Source organism: Oryctolagus cuniculus, chromosome 10 (genome assembly GCF_051225735.1).
Source record: "Oryctolagus cuniculus isolate XC-2025 breed Fujian yellow rabbit chromosome 10, ASM5122573v1, whole genome shotgun sequence".
Lineage (NCBI taxonomy): Eukaryota > Metazoa > Chordata > Mammalia > Lagomorpha > Leporidae > Oryctolagus > Oryctolagus cuniculus.
Window position 1 is genome coordinate 92765532 of NC_142876.1, and position 17525 is coordinate 92783056.

Here is a 17525-nt window from a genome sequence, read left to right on the forward strand (position 1 = left end):
TCATGGTCCATGTTTTCCATGAACTTTCTGAAACTGAGGAAGTCCCATGCACACACGGAAGCACGCCCCTGTCATGACCGTACCATGGAAGAGATCTTGAGAAACTGCAGACCCCGGTGTGACCACCACTCAGCTCCAGAAACGGGGCACCAACAGCACCCAGAGGCCGCCTCCTGGCGCTTCCACCCAACACCGCCCCCAGCAGCAGCTACTCTTCTCCGTCTGACGCCTTACATCAGTCTGCGGTGGACCAACTTAGCCTTGCAGCACCCAGCGTCAGTGAGGGTGCAGACAATCCAAGCAGCTCAGACGCTGATGGCCAGTATGTGAAATGGAGATAAGGGTACTCTGGCAGCATTTTGCTATCATTTAAAACTCACAGGGGCAGGCATTTGGCACAACTGTTAAGACACTGCTTAGAATGCCCGCATTCCATAGCAGAACACCTGGGCTTGAGTCCTGTCTGCTACTGCACGCCTGGGAGGCAGCAAGTACATGGCTCAAGTACTCCGATCCGTGCTGCCCGCATGGAAACATGGATTGAGTTCTGGGCTCCAGGCTTTGGTCTGGCCCAGCCCTAGCAGTTATAGGCATTTGGGGAGTAAACCAGTGAATGGAAGTTCTCTCTCTCTCTCTCGCTCTCTCTCTCTCTCCCTCCCTCCCTCTTTCTGTCTCTCCTTCTGTCACTCTGCCTTTCAAACAAATAAATAATACGTTTAAAAAAAAAGGCTAGAAAAAGAGAATGAATGAAACATACGTAGTTCTCAGTGTGGATTTCACTTCGCCCTGTCTGCCTGGATGCACAAGGATGTTCAGAGCAGAATCATTTTAATGGTGAAAAACTGGAAGGAACTTCAATGTCCAGCTAAAGGAGACTGGTTTCAGAAAAGCAACACGATGAGGCATCATACTGTTGTCTACTTTAAGTAGATCCAGGCAGTGAGGTAGATCTATGTGTCCTGACACAGAAGTATCTCTAAGACGTATTGTAGAGTTTAAACAACAAGCGCCAGGCCAGTGCTGTGGTGCAGCAGGTCAAGTTGCCACCTGCAATACCAGCACCCCAACCTGGGGAAAGCACAGAAGGTGGTCCAACTGTTTGGGCCCCTGCCACCCACATGGGAGACCTGGGTGACGCTCCTGGCCTCTGGCTTCAGCCTGGATTAGTCCTGGCCTTGGCAGCCATCTGGGGAGTGAACCAGCAGACAGAAGCGCGTGCTCTCTTGCTCACTCGCTCGCTCTCTCCCTCCCTCCCTAATTCTGACTTTTAAATACATAAATAAATCTTTAAAAAAAAAAAAAAGGCTGCAGAAAAATGACCAAAACATACATACAGCATTAAAAACAGCAACGACTCTGGGTAGAGGATAGGATCAGGGCTCAGCTGGGACAGTAAGTACAGCGTTGTTAGTTTTTAAATTCTCTGTGCAAGCAGGGGTTCTCAGTGCTTAAAGCATAACTGGACTTATCTATTCCTGTGTGAACCACTTTGCAAGGTTTGAAGGTGAATCAAATCGCCAACCCACCAAGCCCAGATGTGGAGAGGAAGACTGCCCTCTGCCTCCCACCTGGGGTAGGGGTTTCTCACCCAAGGCCTCGGCTTGGGTTCCAGGAAGCAGCTTTCTGGGCCTCTGAGGCCTGAGGGGCTGAATGAATGGTGGGGTGAGAAGACCCTGGTGGGCAGCTCTTTGGCTGAGAACTCAACACCGGAGTGATGTAAGTGGGCCCCTAGAAAGGAACAAATCCCAGGGTTCGGCACCTACTGCAGACAGTGGCCTGCATGTTAAAGGAAGGATTTCCCGGTCAGATTCTCTTCATCCCTGGGGAGGAGAGAGGTGGCAGGTGTCGCCTCACACAACAGGGTGGCTTCCACAGAGTCAGACTCAGACTCAGGGTGGCCATGTGACAACAAGTGGCTCTGAGCTCAAGGGAAGGGACAATGGGTTCTGCCTTAAAAATAGTCACCCTAAGAACTCCCAAACCTTGAAGGAGACGGGTATGTTTACCCTAATGGAACATCATGCAATGTATGCACACATCAAAACACCATGTAGGGACTGGCGCTGTGGCATAGCAAGTTAACGCCCTGGCCTGAAGCGCTGACATCCCATATGGGCACCGGTTCCAGACCTGGCCCTCCACTTATGATCCAGCTCTCTGCTGTGGCCTGGGAAAGCAGTAGAAGATGGCCCAAGTCCTTGGGCCCCTGCACCCACGTGCGATACCTGGAAGAAGCTCCTGACTCCTGACTTCGGATCGGCATAGCTCTGGCCGTTGCAGCCGTCTGGGGAGTGAACCAACAGATGGAAGACTCCCCCCCTCCCCCCGTCTCTCTGCCTCTCCTCTCTCTGTGTACCTCTTTCAAATAAATAAATAAATCCTTTTAAAAAAAACACCATGTAGTACCTTATTAATATGTAAGATTCTTATATGTCTGTTTATTTTTTTTTAATTTCAAAACAATAAACTTTTCATTCCTAAACTTAAAAAAGAATTAGTACAAGGTCTCAATGAGGAAAACTACAAAATGTGATGAAAGAAATCAAAGATCTAAACAAATGGATCTTGAGTCGGTACTGTCAAGATGTCAGTTCAACCCAACTTGATCTCTAGATTCAATGCAATCCCAATCAAAACTCAACTTATTCTGTGGATATTGGCAAACTGATTCTGAAGTTTATGTGGAGAGGCGAAAGAAACACTGTCTTGAAGGAAACAAAATTGGACAACAGAAGACTTACTATAAACACTGCCAGAATCAAGACAATGTACTCTCTGGTTAAAGAACAGATCAATAGAAAACATGTCTATTCAAGCTCTAAGAATTAGTTCAGGGCAGGCGTGTGGTTTAGCAGTGAAGGACACCCACATCTCATATCACAACACCAGATTCGAGTCCCAGCTGCTCCGTTTCTGATCCAGCTGCATGCTAATGTACCTGCGAAGACAGTAGATGGTGACTCAACTGCGACCCACATGGGGGACCCAGATGGAGGTCCTGGATCCTGGCTTTTGGCCTGATCCAACCCTGGCTGCTATGAGCATTTGAGGAGTGAGCCAGTGGATGGAAGATATTTCTCTCTCTCTCTCTCTCTCCCTCTCTCTCACTCCCTCCCTACCTCCCACCCTCACCCTCTGTTTGTTGTGACTCTACTTTTTAAGTAGAAGAAAATAAACATTAAAAAAATAAGATGCAATTTTACAATCTAAAGCATCGTGCCTCAACTTGTTAAAAACACTCTGAGGGGCCAGTGCCACGTCCTAGTGGGTAAAAGTCTCACGTGCACTGCAGGATCCATACGGGAGCCAGTTCAGGTCTCAGCTGCTCCAGCTCTGATCCAGCTCTCTGCTACGGCCCCGGGAAAGCAGATGGCCCAAGTCCTGGGCCCTGGCACCTACGTGGGAGACCCAGAAGAAGCTCCTGGCTCCTGGCTTTGGATCAGCCCAGTTCTGGCCGTTGCAGCCATCTGGAGAGTGAACCAGCACATGGAAGACCTCTCTCTCTGCCTGTGCCTCTCTGTAACTTTGCCTTTCCAAGAAATAAACCTTTAAAAAAAACACTCTGGGTTGTGAAAACATCAAAAGCACAACATCTAAATTAATACAATCACTGTTGGCAGTGTCTACTATAACTACATACTCACCTACCTCAGCCCCACCACTGGGTACCAGCCCAACCAAAGCCAGTACTCGTGTTTACCCACAAATTCACAGGACATTCCCAGCAGCTTAGTAGTAACAGCCTCAAACTGGAAACCACCGGAACGTCCACTCACAGTGGAGACCACAAGAGTGATAGAGTGATACAGCCACAATGGGGCCAAGTACTCAGCAGAAAGAAGGGTGGATTATGGGTAGTAACGTTGGTGGATCTGAAACACGCTGCTGAGTGAAGGATCCCAGTCCCCAGAGAGCAAATTTCATGATTCCACTCCTGTGAACTTACAGAACCAGAGACCCGGATCTGTGGGGACAGCAGCCAGACTACTGCCCGACCTGGGGGAAGTGGGGAAAGGGCTGGGAAGCAGGGAGTACCTTATTTCTTGCTCTCACAGAGAGTGGACCCACAAGTAGGACTTCATTCAGCTGCACATTTGAGACTGGTGTGTCTGAGGATAGATCTCAACTTTGCAGATGTTGAAAAACAAGCAAAGCAAGGTCCCCTGAGCGTGACGCGGAGTGTGGGGCTGATGATGGTGGATGTGTCAGGTCTGGTGTCCCAGGCACTTTCAGACTGAGGCATCAGCCCCCAGGGATGACGAGACTTCTGGTCTATCAGCAGCCAGTGACTGATCCCAAGAGGTTTTTCTCAACAATCAGGACACGAATAGGAAGCAGATGGGGGCGGCAGAAGGCCAAGAGGAATGTGAGCATCTCTGAGTCCAGTGGAGGTTGAGTTTCCGCCACTGTCCTTGAGTCTATCGTACGACATACGATAGTACAAGGGGTCTTCAAAGCATTCATGACAATGTGAAGTATGAAAAAACTATGCATGGATTTCAACTTTTTTTTTGCACCGAAATAAACTTTAATTTCATTTCTCCATGAACTTTCTGAAGTAAACTTGTATTTCCTCTGCCTAAGACGTTTGCTAACTTTGACTAAGATTGTAACTAAGGCAGCGTTTTCCAACCCTAATTGGTGTGATGAGCAAGAGCTGGCTCTGAGTATCAGCACAGTCCTTGGAAAAGACCATCAGCTCCCTGGAATAACCAGCAAAGATCCAGGTGGCTTTGCAAACCAGTGGTGGTGTCCAAGTGACATTTTTTTTTCACACCCCAAACCCCAGTCCCTGAAAGCGAACAAGCCTCGGCCTTGGTCACTGAGGTGTCATTGGACGCACAGTGGCCTGATTTTCCAACAACTCTTTCATGCAAAGGGGCTTGGCAGATGCACAGGGGATGTTTCTTTGAACCCCAGGTCTGGGAGCCTCACCTGATCGCATTCTGGCTTTGTAATGCTAACGGTGCCCTAAGAGCCAGCCCTACCCGCCCAGTCCCTGCCAGGAGAAACAAGCAGCTCAGATGCCCTGTGAGCCCCCTGGGGTAGGTCCTTTCCCTATGTCCTAGAATTTTCTTCCGCAGATGAGGTTACTTGTCCCTTTAATCCTTTTGTTAAAAAAAAAAAAAAAAAAAAAAAAAACACAAAGAGCCTTGGCACAACTCCAAAAGCCCTCCCTCTTCCAGGCCCTCTTCCCTGGCAGAGCTCAAAAGGGGAGCCCCCAGAGAAACATCAGGAGCCCCCAAGGCCCCTCAGTCCACGCAGATAATCCCTGGGCAGGCAGCGGGCAGGGCTTCCCTTGAGTCTGGCCCCGGCTCTACTCTTTGGAATGACCCACTTTCCTTGTGCAGCCAGAGCTCCTTGTGTGAATGTGTTCGTTCACCATTCATTCATTCCTTCAATGAACTCTTACTGGGCATCCACACCAAGCCCCGCTCTGCACAAGGCCCTGGGGAGACCTCTGTGAACGGGACCCAGCCCCCCATGAGGGTGAGGACAACATAGTAGAGGACACGAGCTGAAACCATCACCATTCACAGGGAGTGGTAACACACGGACGGTCTGCAGTGCTGTGGCAGCCCAGGATGGCGGGGTCCTCCCTGAGGAGGTGGGCTTTCAGCCAAGACCCCAAGGATGAGAAGGAGTTAGCCAGGCGGAATCCAGGGGGTGTCCTGGGGCAAAGGAAAGAGCCCATGCAGAGGAAAGCTCAGCTTGTAAGGAGCCCAAGTGGAATGGACTGCTGGTGTGAGGGTGGCGAGTAAGGCAGAGTTAGGGTCAGAACCACATTTTTAAGTGAGGAGTCTATGTGGGGAATGGCTAGAAGGAGAGTAGCTGCTGTGGGTATCCAGGGACCTAATGGGGGCACCTTGGCGGGTGGCATGGGGAGAAGGAGCCGGCTAAGCAATCGGCTTACCATGCCTTGGTGGTGTCAGGACTGTGGGGTTGCAGGAAGATGGGGCAAGGCAGACTCCCGGGCTCAGAGAAGAAACACTCTCCTAGATGAGGGACATAGAAAAATGGGCTGGAGCCTGGGTTGGACAAGAATTCTGTTTGGGCCATGCATGGTGTGCTTCAAGTGCCTGCTAGATTTTCATGTGGACGTGTCAGGTGCTTGATTGGACATGGTCAAAGTTCTCAAAAGCAAAGTCTGGACTGGTGACGCTGGCTCAGAGCTGGCTTCCAAGGTCTCAGGGCGTACAAGGGGTACAGACGATGTCCAAGATCTGGCCCCGAGGACCAAGCCCTGAAGACCAAGCACTGGCCCTTGAAGAATGAGCAGTTTTCCAGGAAGATGGGAAGAAGGCAGTGGGCATCCAAGGCAAAGCATGAGCTTGAGCTCAGCGTGAAAGAACAAGGGTCTCCCCTAGATGAGGGTCATCTAAGACAAAGGCAGTCTGTGACTGACACAGCCAACGGCGGGGGAGGGCAGGGCCTTAGGGGACAGGACAGCTCAATGTCACACAGGACACTGGAACGCCAAGAACAACAGAAAAGGGACATTAGGCAAAAAATGAAGGAAGCCTGAATAAAATACGGACTTCAGTTAGCAAAAATGTATCAATCTTGGTTCACTGATTGTAACAAATAAGCCATGCTGTGTAGGTGTACATCTTGCCACCTGTGAGACACAGCCATGGGCAAATGGGGTGTGGAGTATGAGGGAACTCCCCTAAAACTGTTGTAAAAATTTTTAAAAAGAATATGATCTCATATCATACATTCTCTCTCTTTCTCTCTCTCTCTCACTCACTCACACACACACACACACACAGACTCCAGTGACTATGACGATTTGTTTCCCTGGAGCGGACTTGACCCTCGCCAGTCCCCTGCACAGCCAATGGGCTCAGGGGTATTCTGACTATTCTATCAGCCCAACCCCCCAGCACAGCCCTCAGTCCTCACCGCCACCTGCTTTCTTTCTGTCGGCAGAGAGAATACTCTCCCCAGGCCAGACTCCAGAGCGAAAATGAGAAGCAGAGACGACTCGGCTCTGGTAAGTCAGGCCTACCTAGACTTCCGCATCGGTGCAACCCGAGTTAATCCTTTCTGCCAGTTCCACAGAGGCACAGTGCCCTGCGCCACAACCTTCCTCTCACGGGGCTCTGCAGCTGGCTGGCTTGCCCCTGCCCCTCCTGGAACCCAGATTTGCTACCCTCTGGGTTCAAATTCCAGTTACATGAGCTTGAGCAAGCCACTTGAGCCTCATTTTCTTCACCCCTGAAAGGGGCACAGCCACACCTTGATCACAGATCTACCGGGAGGATTAAATAAGATGAACTATGCATTGGTTAGGATGTCATCCTCTGAAGAAAGATCTGAGAGAGTGAGCGCCCGACACTTGGCATCACGCCCGGTGCTCCTGACGGCTGGGTGTTGATGGGAGACACAGTCAGTCTGGCCAACCAGCAAAGCCCTCAAAGAGTAAGTGTCACCTGGCACCCTAACTGTTGGAGTTGTAGAAGATGGATCCTCAGGACACAGAGACCTCTGAGTGAGAACAAAAGCTGGGCCTGGGCAGTGGCCAGAGGCCAACCAGAGAGAGCTTGGCCAGCAGGTGGCCTAGGAAGCACCAAGGCTGGGCAGGAGGCAGAAGCAGAGGAAGGTGGTACCACACGGCCAAGCCGATTCTCTGGCCCACCCAGGCAAAGGCTTAAATAGCTGTCCGGGGTACTGGACAGCTCAGGGGTCTCTTGCGTTGGCTCAAGTTCTGTGGGTGCACTCTGGGTGGGTGTCAGCTCTGCAGCCATGGGGGAGCCACCTCACTTCCCTGAGTCTCAGTGACCTCATCTTTAAACTGGAGATGGTCGCTACCCTTCAGAGTCAATATGGCCAGTAAGTGAGAAACCAGAGAGGCAGTAGAGTGCAGTGGTCAGTGTCTAGAGCCAGACCACCTGAATTCATACCCCAGCTCTACGCTGTGTGACTTCAGTGCAGATGCTTAACCTCTCTGAGCCTCGGTTTACTCTCTTGTAAAACTGAATGACAGTAGACCCCACTTCACAGGGTTATGAAGATTAAACAAGATTTGAAGCACTCGATAAACATCAGGATTTTTCAGAAGAAACCTAGCACACAGCATCAGACACAGAGAACATAACCAGAACTGTCAATCTCTCATCTCCCAACCCACCTGGGCTGACTTTGCCCCACCCACTGTTAGACTCTTCCAATTGGTCCTCCCAACTCTGACGGTCAAAGTCAGTCTTGTGGGCCCACAGGCCTGGACCCTCAGCCATCTTCTGCCCTGGGAAGCCTTTTTTTTGGAGAAGGAGACATTTTCCATCCACTGGCTCACTCCCCCAGATGTCTGCAACAGCTGGGGTCAGGCAGAGGCTGGAGCCAGGAACTCCATTCAGGTCTTGCAGGTGGATGGCAGGGGCCAATTATTTGAATGAACCATCCCGTCTGCTTCCTAGGGTGCCAAGAAGCTAGAGTCGGAAGTGAGACCCAGGTGCCTGGCTCTGGGTGTCTTAACTGCTAGGCCAACTAAGATGGTCTAGGTGGGCCATTCCTACTCTAAGGATGAGTCTGTGGTATTTGTGCTCCACTTGTCACTGTTCTAAGTACTTCACACACGCATGTACTGAGCCACTTAACCTCACACTCCTGTGAGAGAAATACTGTGGCCACCCCCATTTTACAGATGGGGAAACTGAGGTCCTGCGGTAACCAAAAGCATGGGGTCACCGGACTATGCATTGGTGGCGCTGGGATCTGACCCCAGGTGTGGCCATGCCGACCTGCAGCTTTCAAAGGATGGAAAAGTGTAGGCGGGAGACAGACTGTGGGCGTCAGGACTCCGCGTTCTCCCCTTGGCCCTGGTACCCTGGGGCTAGGCGTCTTCACTCCAGACGTTCCTGGCTCCTTGCCTGCCCCCCAGGTGCAGACTCAGGGCCTTGCTCCTGCCCCCCTTCCTTCCCCGGCATCGGCTCTGCGCCCGCCCCTCAGGCAGCCGCCGAGGTAACCAGATCCGTGGCGGGCTTTGGGCGGCTGGGTCGCGTCACTGTGGCGGAGGCGCTTGTCGGGGACCGGGCTCCCACGGTGCGCTCCGCGGCGAGCAAGGCATGGCTCAGAGGCTGGGTGAGTGGACACGGGGGCCTAACGAGGCCACCGGGCTCTACCGGGCCGTGCTGCTCAGGTCGGGTAAGTGGGGCGCCACCCCTACCGTGGGGAGAACACGAGGAGGGCACGGTGGAGGCAAAGCGCGCAGTCCCGGGTCGGCCCGCAGGCGGCGGACGCCTGGATCTTTCAGGGCTGAGTTTTCCTCCTTTCCTTTCCTTTCTCTCCTTCCCTTCCGAAATTCTTTTCAGCCACTTTTTTTCTCCCCATCTTCTTTCCTTTTTTTCCCTCTTTTTCTTCTCGCCCCTCTTTGCGTCCCACATTCGTCCTTTGGGGCACCCACACTTGGATATATGGCTTTGTTCCCGTGTTGGAGCACACACGCACTCACACTCATTCACTCACACTCGCGCACTTGTATTCATTTTCTCGCTCTCGCTCTCTCTTCTGGCCTTCGGAAGTCCTGCGAGGTCCACCTCCTGGCGGGTCCCCTAGACAGAGACGCTCAGGTGCGCGAGGGCATGCGCAGCCAGGGGAAGTTTTGGGGCAGGAGAGTGGAAAATGGGCACGGGGCGAGGAGCCCTAGACGGCAGCGGCTGGGCCAGGGGGCGGCAGCGAGCAAGTGCCAGGCGGGCGAGGGACCGCCTTCCTTCAGGTGCGCGTGTCGCAGGCTGGGGGAGCACACACTGCTGGCTTTAATTTCGGCTGGCAGTTGTCTGGCAGGTGTTTTTTCAGTCTTTCTGTTTGCTGGCTTACAGTCTGCACCTATGGCTTTTCTATTCGGGGCAGTAAGAGGCTTTTCAATGAAGAGAAATGGAAGAAACATCGTACAGGGTCAGAGTGAAAATAGGAAAACACAGAGATGTGCGGAACAAAAGAGCAAAAACGCGGGACCCCCCTCCCCCGTCGTGTTTGGGACATTTCCCTCTGGATTCTGAGCTTGGAGAGGGTCCTTTTAGGAAGGTGAGATTCGGGTCCCCGCTAGTCAGGGGGCACTAATCAGAAACTGGCAAGGGACCCATCCACGCCACCATACCCTGGAGCAGAGAGCGCACTGCGAGCGCACGCCGCTGCTCCGGTGCCATTGTAGCTCCGGGTCTGGTCCGGGGTCTGGTTCCCACTCGCTCCCCTCGGACACTGATCGCTTTCTTATTCAGATGCCACCCCGACTCCCGAGCGCGCCCAGCTCCCCCCACCGGGAGATCCCGCCCCCAGTTCCTGGATCGGAACATTGGAACAACAGATCTCTAAGTCTCAAAGCAAGAACTGGCCAAGACTGCAGGACTGGTGGCGCCGCCCTGGGGGAGGCTGGGGGAGGGGGGGTGGGCAGGCAGCAGGGTGGAGCTCTACAACCCCAGGAATCCCATTTCAAAGGGCCGCGGGGGCCATTTCCCCACAAAGCACTCTAAGGGTCCTCAGCCAGAGGTTATCTTTTCGGGAAGCTGGTTGAGTTGCAGAGGGGCGGTCCCTGACCTGAACACCGTGGGTTCCCTCTAACCAGGAGCTGCGGGCTTCACTTGGTAGCTTCCCAACCCATGCAGAGTGGCAGAGGCATCACAGCCGTTTCAGGGGCCCACATGCTAGTCCCGCAGCAGCACCTCGCACTGCTGCAGGCCCGGCAGGGGCAGGGGCTGCCCGAGGGATGGAGTGCTGCGCCGAGGGGGCGCTACCCACGTGAGGCGCTGCACCGGCTTGTTCAGCCTCACAATTCTGCCATACACTGACAATTACCACCTCCTTCCAACAGACCAGGGCACAGTGACTCAGAGCAGGCGCCTGCCTCCGCTAGGGGACCTTTTCTACCCCACAAAGGGCTCCTCTATGCCAGCGTCTGCACACTTCTGAAAACAGCAATGATAGTGGCAGATGACCGTCAGTCACCTGCCAAATGCCGTATCCCTGTCGTCACCGGTTCACTCAACTACTACTGACAGACCGGTGTTATGCACTGGGCCCTGTGCAAGGCATAGGGATGTATTGATGAATAAAGCAGGCACCTCTCCTGGTGGAGGTGATGCTGACGCACACTGGCAACATAAGGCAGTCGGGGCGCGGAAGGCACTAGGACTTGTCTAAGGCCACAGGGCCAGGCAGGAGTAGTGCTGAGGCCTCTGGGACCACGACGCTGGCTGTCTCCCATGGGGGGCAGCAAGAAGTGAGAGCGGGAGTGGGAAGCCAAAGCCCTCATTTGGAGAAGGGGCAAGCACTGCCTCCCTTCAGAAGCCCCGAGCAGGAGGTGGCAGAACCCAATCCAAGCTGGCAGTCGGAGGCACCAAGTAATAGGACATTTTTGGAAAAGTGTTCACCCCAAACTAATTCAAAATAATGTCTTAAGGTTTAAGTAATACATGCCTACCATGGCTATTTGGGGGAATAGGATGCAGAGGGGGAAGCCTAATTCATAATCCTACTAACCACAGGCCGCTGCTATACCACTGGGGGAGACTCCTTCTAGGTACTCAGTGTGTGTATGTGTGTGGTATGCCAAGCTGGTACTGACTCTGTTCTTCAATCCCACTGTTTTCACTTGAATGAAAATCTCCAAAGCCCTTAATGACTTATCAAGATCCTAGCTGTCCTTTGTGGGGCCCTGACTCTGTAGTACCCACCCTGCAAAGGGCTTTCTATACCTTTGATCCTCAAAAACAATGCCTGCCCCATTTGAGAGAGGAGGACACAGGATCAAGGGTCACCTCCTTGCCCAGCAAGGACTGGCCTCAGAGCCTGAGCTCTTAACCACTGGGCTGGAAGCGTCAGCTCTGTGGAGTAACTCTTGCTTGGCCACAGCTGGAGAGCTGCGCGGTCCACTACCTGCCTCCCCACCTGGAGCTCAGGCCAGGTTCCTGCAGGGAGGACAGCATCTCTCTGCAGCATCTCTCATGCAAGCTTGGCTACTGCTTCTCCCTGCAGCCCAAGGACCAGGCACGGCCTCCATCCCGGCCTCTGCCAGCTCGGGTTGCCAGGTGAAACACAGGGTATCCAGTTACATTTGAATCTCAGAGGAACAACGAACCACAGTTCTCTGTGTGTCCCAAACACTGCATGAGTACTTAATGCTCCGTGAGGATTCATTGCTTCACTGAGATTGAAAAGTGGACATGCCACAGTTTCATTTGCTGCATCTGGAAACCTCACTACCAGGAGTGCTGGAAGCTTGCTTGGCTTGACAGGCTATGATGTGACAGTGTGCCCAGGTTCTCATCAGTGACCTTACACGCACACACACACGCACACACACACTCACACTCACATTCACACCTCCATGGGCCTTTTGCTGGCTACAAGGGAACTGAAACGCGCTGGGTGGAGAGCACCCCAGGGTCTGCCTGCCACTGAGAGGCCCAGTGAGCCGGGCCTAACTGCAGCTGCGCGGGGAGCTCACGACCAGCTTTCTGGAACTTGCAGTCCTTGGCCACCCCCTGGCACTCTGCTGCCTTCATGCTTGATAGCCCTCCGCTGAGTCAATTCTCCCCCGCTCCCACTTGTGGTAAAGGTAACTCTTGTCCCTTTCATAACCTCCCCACGCAGCAAGAGACCTGTTTCTCTGCCAATACAGCTTCTTGTCCCTCCCCACTCCAAGACCTTTCAGGAGGGCAAAGGGGCGGGAGCCACCGTTTCATCCCAGGGCTGTTAGGCCGGCGGTTTCTGGTTTCTCGGAAACCTCAATGAGACCTTGGAGACTGGAACTGAATAACAAAGCCCCAGAGAAGTTTTGGGTTGCCATGGAAACTTCTGGTCTGCTGTGTGAGGGGGGCCCATATGATCCGTCCCAGGCGCCTATGGCCTTGGAGAAAAGGCGGCAACAATAAAAAGAAAGCTGTTCGGGTTTGTTCTTTTTTTTTTTTTTCCTGCAAGCTACAGCACAGCCCACCATAGATGCAGGAAATGTCTCCGCCTCCATCTCCAATGCCTGACTGCCTCCTCAGGGTCTTCACTATTCCCCTGCCCTTTGGCCCCTCTTGTTTCCAAAATATCAGACCTAAAAAGTACAGGGTGGTGGGGGAAGCGAAGTAGGGGAGATGTAAGGGAGGGGTGTGCTCAGCCTCTAGGGTCCCCTTCAACCTCTCTGCCTGCCATGGGGCTAGGCAAGAATTTTTTTTTTTTATCTGAAAGGCAGTTACAGAGAGGCAGAGGCAGAGAGAGCAAGAGTGAGAGCGATGTCCTCCATCCACGGGTTCACTCCCTAAATGACCATAATGGCTGGAGCCGGGCCGATTCTAAGCCAAGAGCTTCCTCTGGGCCCCCCAGGCTAGCACAGGGGCCCAAGGATTTGGGCCACCTTCCACTGCCTTCTAAAGCTATATCAGAGAGCTGGATAGAAAGTGGAACAGTTGGAACTCAAACTGGTACTCCTTTGGGACGCCAGCACTGCAGGCAGCAGCTCCACCTGCCATGCCACAGCATCAGACCCGTGGGCAAGAATTCTGATTCCCAGGCTCCTGTATTCCAGAATCCTTCCTTTTGGGAAAACGGGAAGGCACTCAGAGAAGGAGGCAGCACAGCAAGTGGTGCCAGAATTCAGCTGATACCTGGAGCAAACTCCTGGGAGTCTCACTTGTTCAGAGGCCTCTGTTTCCCCACAGTCAAATGGGGTGCAAGGCAGGCATTTCATGAAGTGGTTAAAACACCACATGGGACCCTCACATCCCTGATCGGAGTGCCGGGTTCAAGTCCCGGCTCTTTGGCTTCCAATCCACCCTGGGAGGCAGTGGTGATGGCCCAAGCAGTTGAGTTCCTGCCACTCACAGGGAGATCTGGGTTGAGTTTCCAAGTCCCAGCTTCAGCCTGGCCCAACCCTGGCTGTTGTGACCATTTGGAGAGTGAACCAGCAGATGAGAACTCCCTGACTCGCTCTCTGCATCTCTCTTTTTCTCACGTGTGTGTGTGTGTGTGTGTGTGTGTGTCCCTTTCAAATAACTACTGTAAAATAAAGCTGGACAAAAGTGAACCACACATGGCTAGCTATAGGAGGTTGCTCTTTCTCATATTGTTAATCTCTGTAGCATTTCTTCTAGTAACAATAGCCATATATGTGTGGGTGGTTTTTCTAAGCCACAGACATTCCAGAGGGGTAATGACAGAAGTGCCTGTAATGTTATCCTGCAGAACAGTGGCTCTTAAACTTCTTAATGTAAACGAATCTCCAGGGATCCATATACTTAAAATCCAGATTCCCAGGCCCCTCCCCCAAGTTCTGAAACAGCAGTCCAAGAGTGTGCCCCAGTAATTCCATCCTGAACACTCCTATCTTTAAAAACTAAAAAAGCTTATTTACTTTTATTTATTTGAAAGGCAAAGCAACAGAGAAAGAGACTTGGAGAGATCTCCCATCTGCTGAAATGCATTTGAGCTAGGTGGCTCTAGAACTGAGCTCTACTAATGAAACAGTACATTGCCCCCTGATTGGTTCTCTGTGTATACAGACACTGCCTGACTTACAGTGGGATTCCATCCCAACGAACCCGTCACACATCGAAACTATCTTAAGGCATGAATGCTTTCAATCCACGCAACCTACTGCACATCCAAGCTTAGCAACACAGGCCGCTGTAGAGTTCAGCCATTCCCCTTGTGACCACAGGGATGACTGGGAACATCAGGGGAGAGGATGGGAACACAAAGCGCCAACCCAGGAGCAGCCAACTTGGAAATTACAAGTAGGGTTTCCACTGTATGTGTGCCGCTTGCATACCCCTGGAAAGTCAGAAATCCTAAATCAAACACTGTGTATCAGGAACCACTTACACTGACTTGTTTATCTTAAAATCAAAGGAGGGGTTATACAGGTTATACTACATATGATTTTGCAGTTTTTTTTTTTCACTTACTGTGTAGGAGGTGTCTTTCTTGGCTCACTAAGCAGACATGTTCCCTGCCCGCCTCCCATCACAGGGAGTAGCACGATCCCTTACTGATAGGATGTGGCTTGGGACATGGCAGCTGTTGACTGTTACCGTGTAGGTCCACACTAGTTACTAAGCACCTGATTCCTGGGACAAGGGTACTAAGAGGGCCGAGGTGAGGCCTCTGCCCTCGGGCCGGCAGTCTGGGGAGAGTCTGATGGGTTTGTCACAAGTCGGATTTGGCAGAGAAGAGCTTTAGTGGAAGAACTGCAGTGAGCCCCAACTGCCTAGGGAAAATTTCCAGCTCTCCTCAACTCTTGGCTGCCCTGGGCTTGCCTCAGTCTTCCCAAGCTCCTGATCACCCCCTTCCACTCACCCTGTCTTACTGGCCTCATAGCACTCATCACAATGAAGCCGACATGTGGCAGGGTTGGAGGCCGCTGCTGCCACAGGGCTTCACACAGACTCCTCGCTTGCAGTGAACAGATTAGGGGAATATGTGTTCTGTTTGTTTTTATTTGAAAGGCAGACAGACAGAGGTCTTCCATTCACTGGTTCACTCCCCAGATGCTGCAGCTACCAGGGTTGGACCAGGCTGAAGCCGGACTCCTGGTGCTCAATCCAAGTGTCCCATGTGGGTGGCAGGGACCCAACTACTCGAGCCCTCACCTGCTGCCTCTCAGGGTGCACATCAACCAGAAGCCGGATGGGGTGGAGCCAGGACTCCAAACCCAGGCATCCAATATGGAATGCAGGCGTCCCCAGCGGCACCTTGCCATTGCACCAAACACCTGCAGGCCGCAGTAAAGGCTGCTGCAAGCCCCCTCCCCCAGGACCCCTCTTACTCCCCCAGCTGTCAGGAGGTACTGAGTTTGGTTCAGCCCAGCCAGGGAAATGCCCAGATTACTCATGTCAGAGCAGGACGGCACGTGGGAGGGAACCAGGGGCAGTGGAGAGGGGTTGCACAAGAATCTGGCATCCTCTCCTACCCCAAGAGTTTAAGCGAGGTTAAGGCACAGCAAGGCGGGAAGCCAGCAGAGGCCTTGGAAGTATCTCCAGAGAAGCGGAATTCAGGAAGAAGAAATAAAACGGACCACCCTTTATTTCCAGAACATTGTCTCATGGCCGAGAAGGTGCGACCCCCCACCCCGAGTCTAAGGAGCTCTCCCATGATGGCCTCGGCCAGGGTTCCCTAGAACTTCACCGGCTGCCGCTGCCCCTCCATCCCTCCCAACACTGCAGCCTGGCTGGCCTTTGTGCCCAAGCTCAGGGCCTCTCTCCGGGACGTCCCCCAACATGACCGCTCCTTACGGCCGACTCCATGTGATTTGGCCTCCCTCAAACATCACCTTCTCCAGGGCCGCCCTTCCCAAGCTCCCACCACCCTCTTTGACCTGGCCCTGTCTTGCTGGCATCACGGGCTCGTCACAGGCTGATGCCTCCTTGTTTACTGTCAGAGACCTCCCTGGACATGCAGTTTCCCCCAGGACAAGCACCTTGGCTGTCGCTTTCACACCATGGCCTCAGCACTTGGGGCAGTGCTGGGAACAGAGTGGGTACTCAAGAATGCATATTACGTGAATGAATGAGATAGGTCCAAGAGGCCACACGCTGCAGCTTAGAACGGCTGCTGTCATGTGTGATGCGTGCTCCTGGGCCTCATCACCACCTTCCCACTAACCGAGACTCTATGAGAAATGAAGGTTGGGGCTGGTGTCCCTGGAAGAGGCCAGCTTCCTAACTGAGGCACTAAGCCTCCTGCTACAAGCCAGGAAAAGTCTCCGCATCTTCACGTGAGAGCTGATTCTGACATCAGGAGAATGCAAGCAGCCATTTTGGCCTTAAGGATCTACATTCTTGGGTTTGACCCTCACATGTTCATTCACTGAGCCAGTATTTCTAGAATGGGCTGCATGCCGGGGCTGTGCCCTGAGGTCACGTGGAGCCACTTCTCCCTGCACGAGAGGTTGTGTTTGCTAACATGTGTATTTTCACTTACATCACCTCACCTATGTTCTCCCCAAACTCTGTCTTCCACATTCGCAGAAACCAGGGCTCAGTGGTGGGGCCAGAGTCAGGGCTGACACATGAACCTGTCTGGGGCCGGCCATGGTCATCTCCCAGTCTCCCACACTCTCCCTGGGCCGTGTTCTGTTGACGCCTCCGTGAAGTTCGGAAGAAGTTCAGATTATTGGGTAGACACCGTGCATGCAGTTTTCAACCAATTCAAGGGTGACCCAGAATGGCTCAGGGCTGAGCAGTCTTCCTCTTCCCTGTACTACCCACCCTTTGTACCCCAAGAGCCATTTGCTCCCCAAGATTCCATGGCTGCAGCAGGAAGCGTGGCTTCCCCTCCCTTCGGGGAGTGCCGGAATTCTCGCCTGACCCTCCCATTTGAAACAAGGGAAATTCCTGTGAAACCGCCTTGCTCGGGACAAAGCTTGGCATGCTTGCGTCCTCAGCCATCTGACAAAATCAGTATTTATTTGTGCCTCATAAGCGGGTGGCCTGGACACGGTGTTCTGCGTCGCAGAAGTGGCCGTGTACCAAGTGAAATACCCGTTACTATAGCAACAGTTCCTTTTTATTGATACCAGAATAAACAGGAATGCAAAGCTG

At 52.8% G+C, this 17525-nt stretch overlaps 1 protein-coding gene across 2 annotated transcripts in view; it reads left to right on the top strand.

The window, feature by feature from the left end:
• Positions 1–17525, top strand: part of FAM107A (family with sequence similarity 107 member A) — a 54995-nt gene that overhangs the window by 23676 nt on the left and 13794 nt on the right. Inside the window, exon 2 of one of the 2 annotated variants that reach the window (XM_008260854.5) lies at positions 6934–6997. In XM_008260854.5, the coding sequence (XP_008259076.2) occupies positions 6934–6997 (64 nt within the window). Of the gene's footprint in view, positions 1–6933; positions 6998–8992; positions 9148–17525 lie in introns of those variants that run through there. The other variant, XM_008260853.5, reaches the window with a different exon arrangement.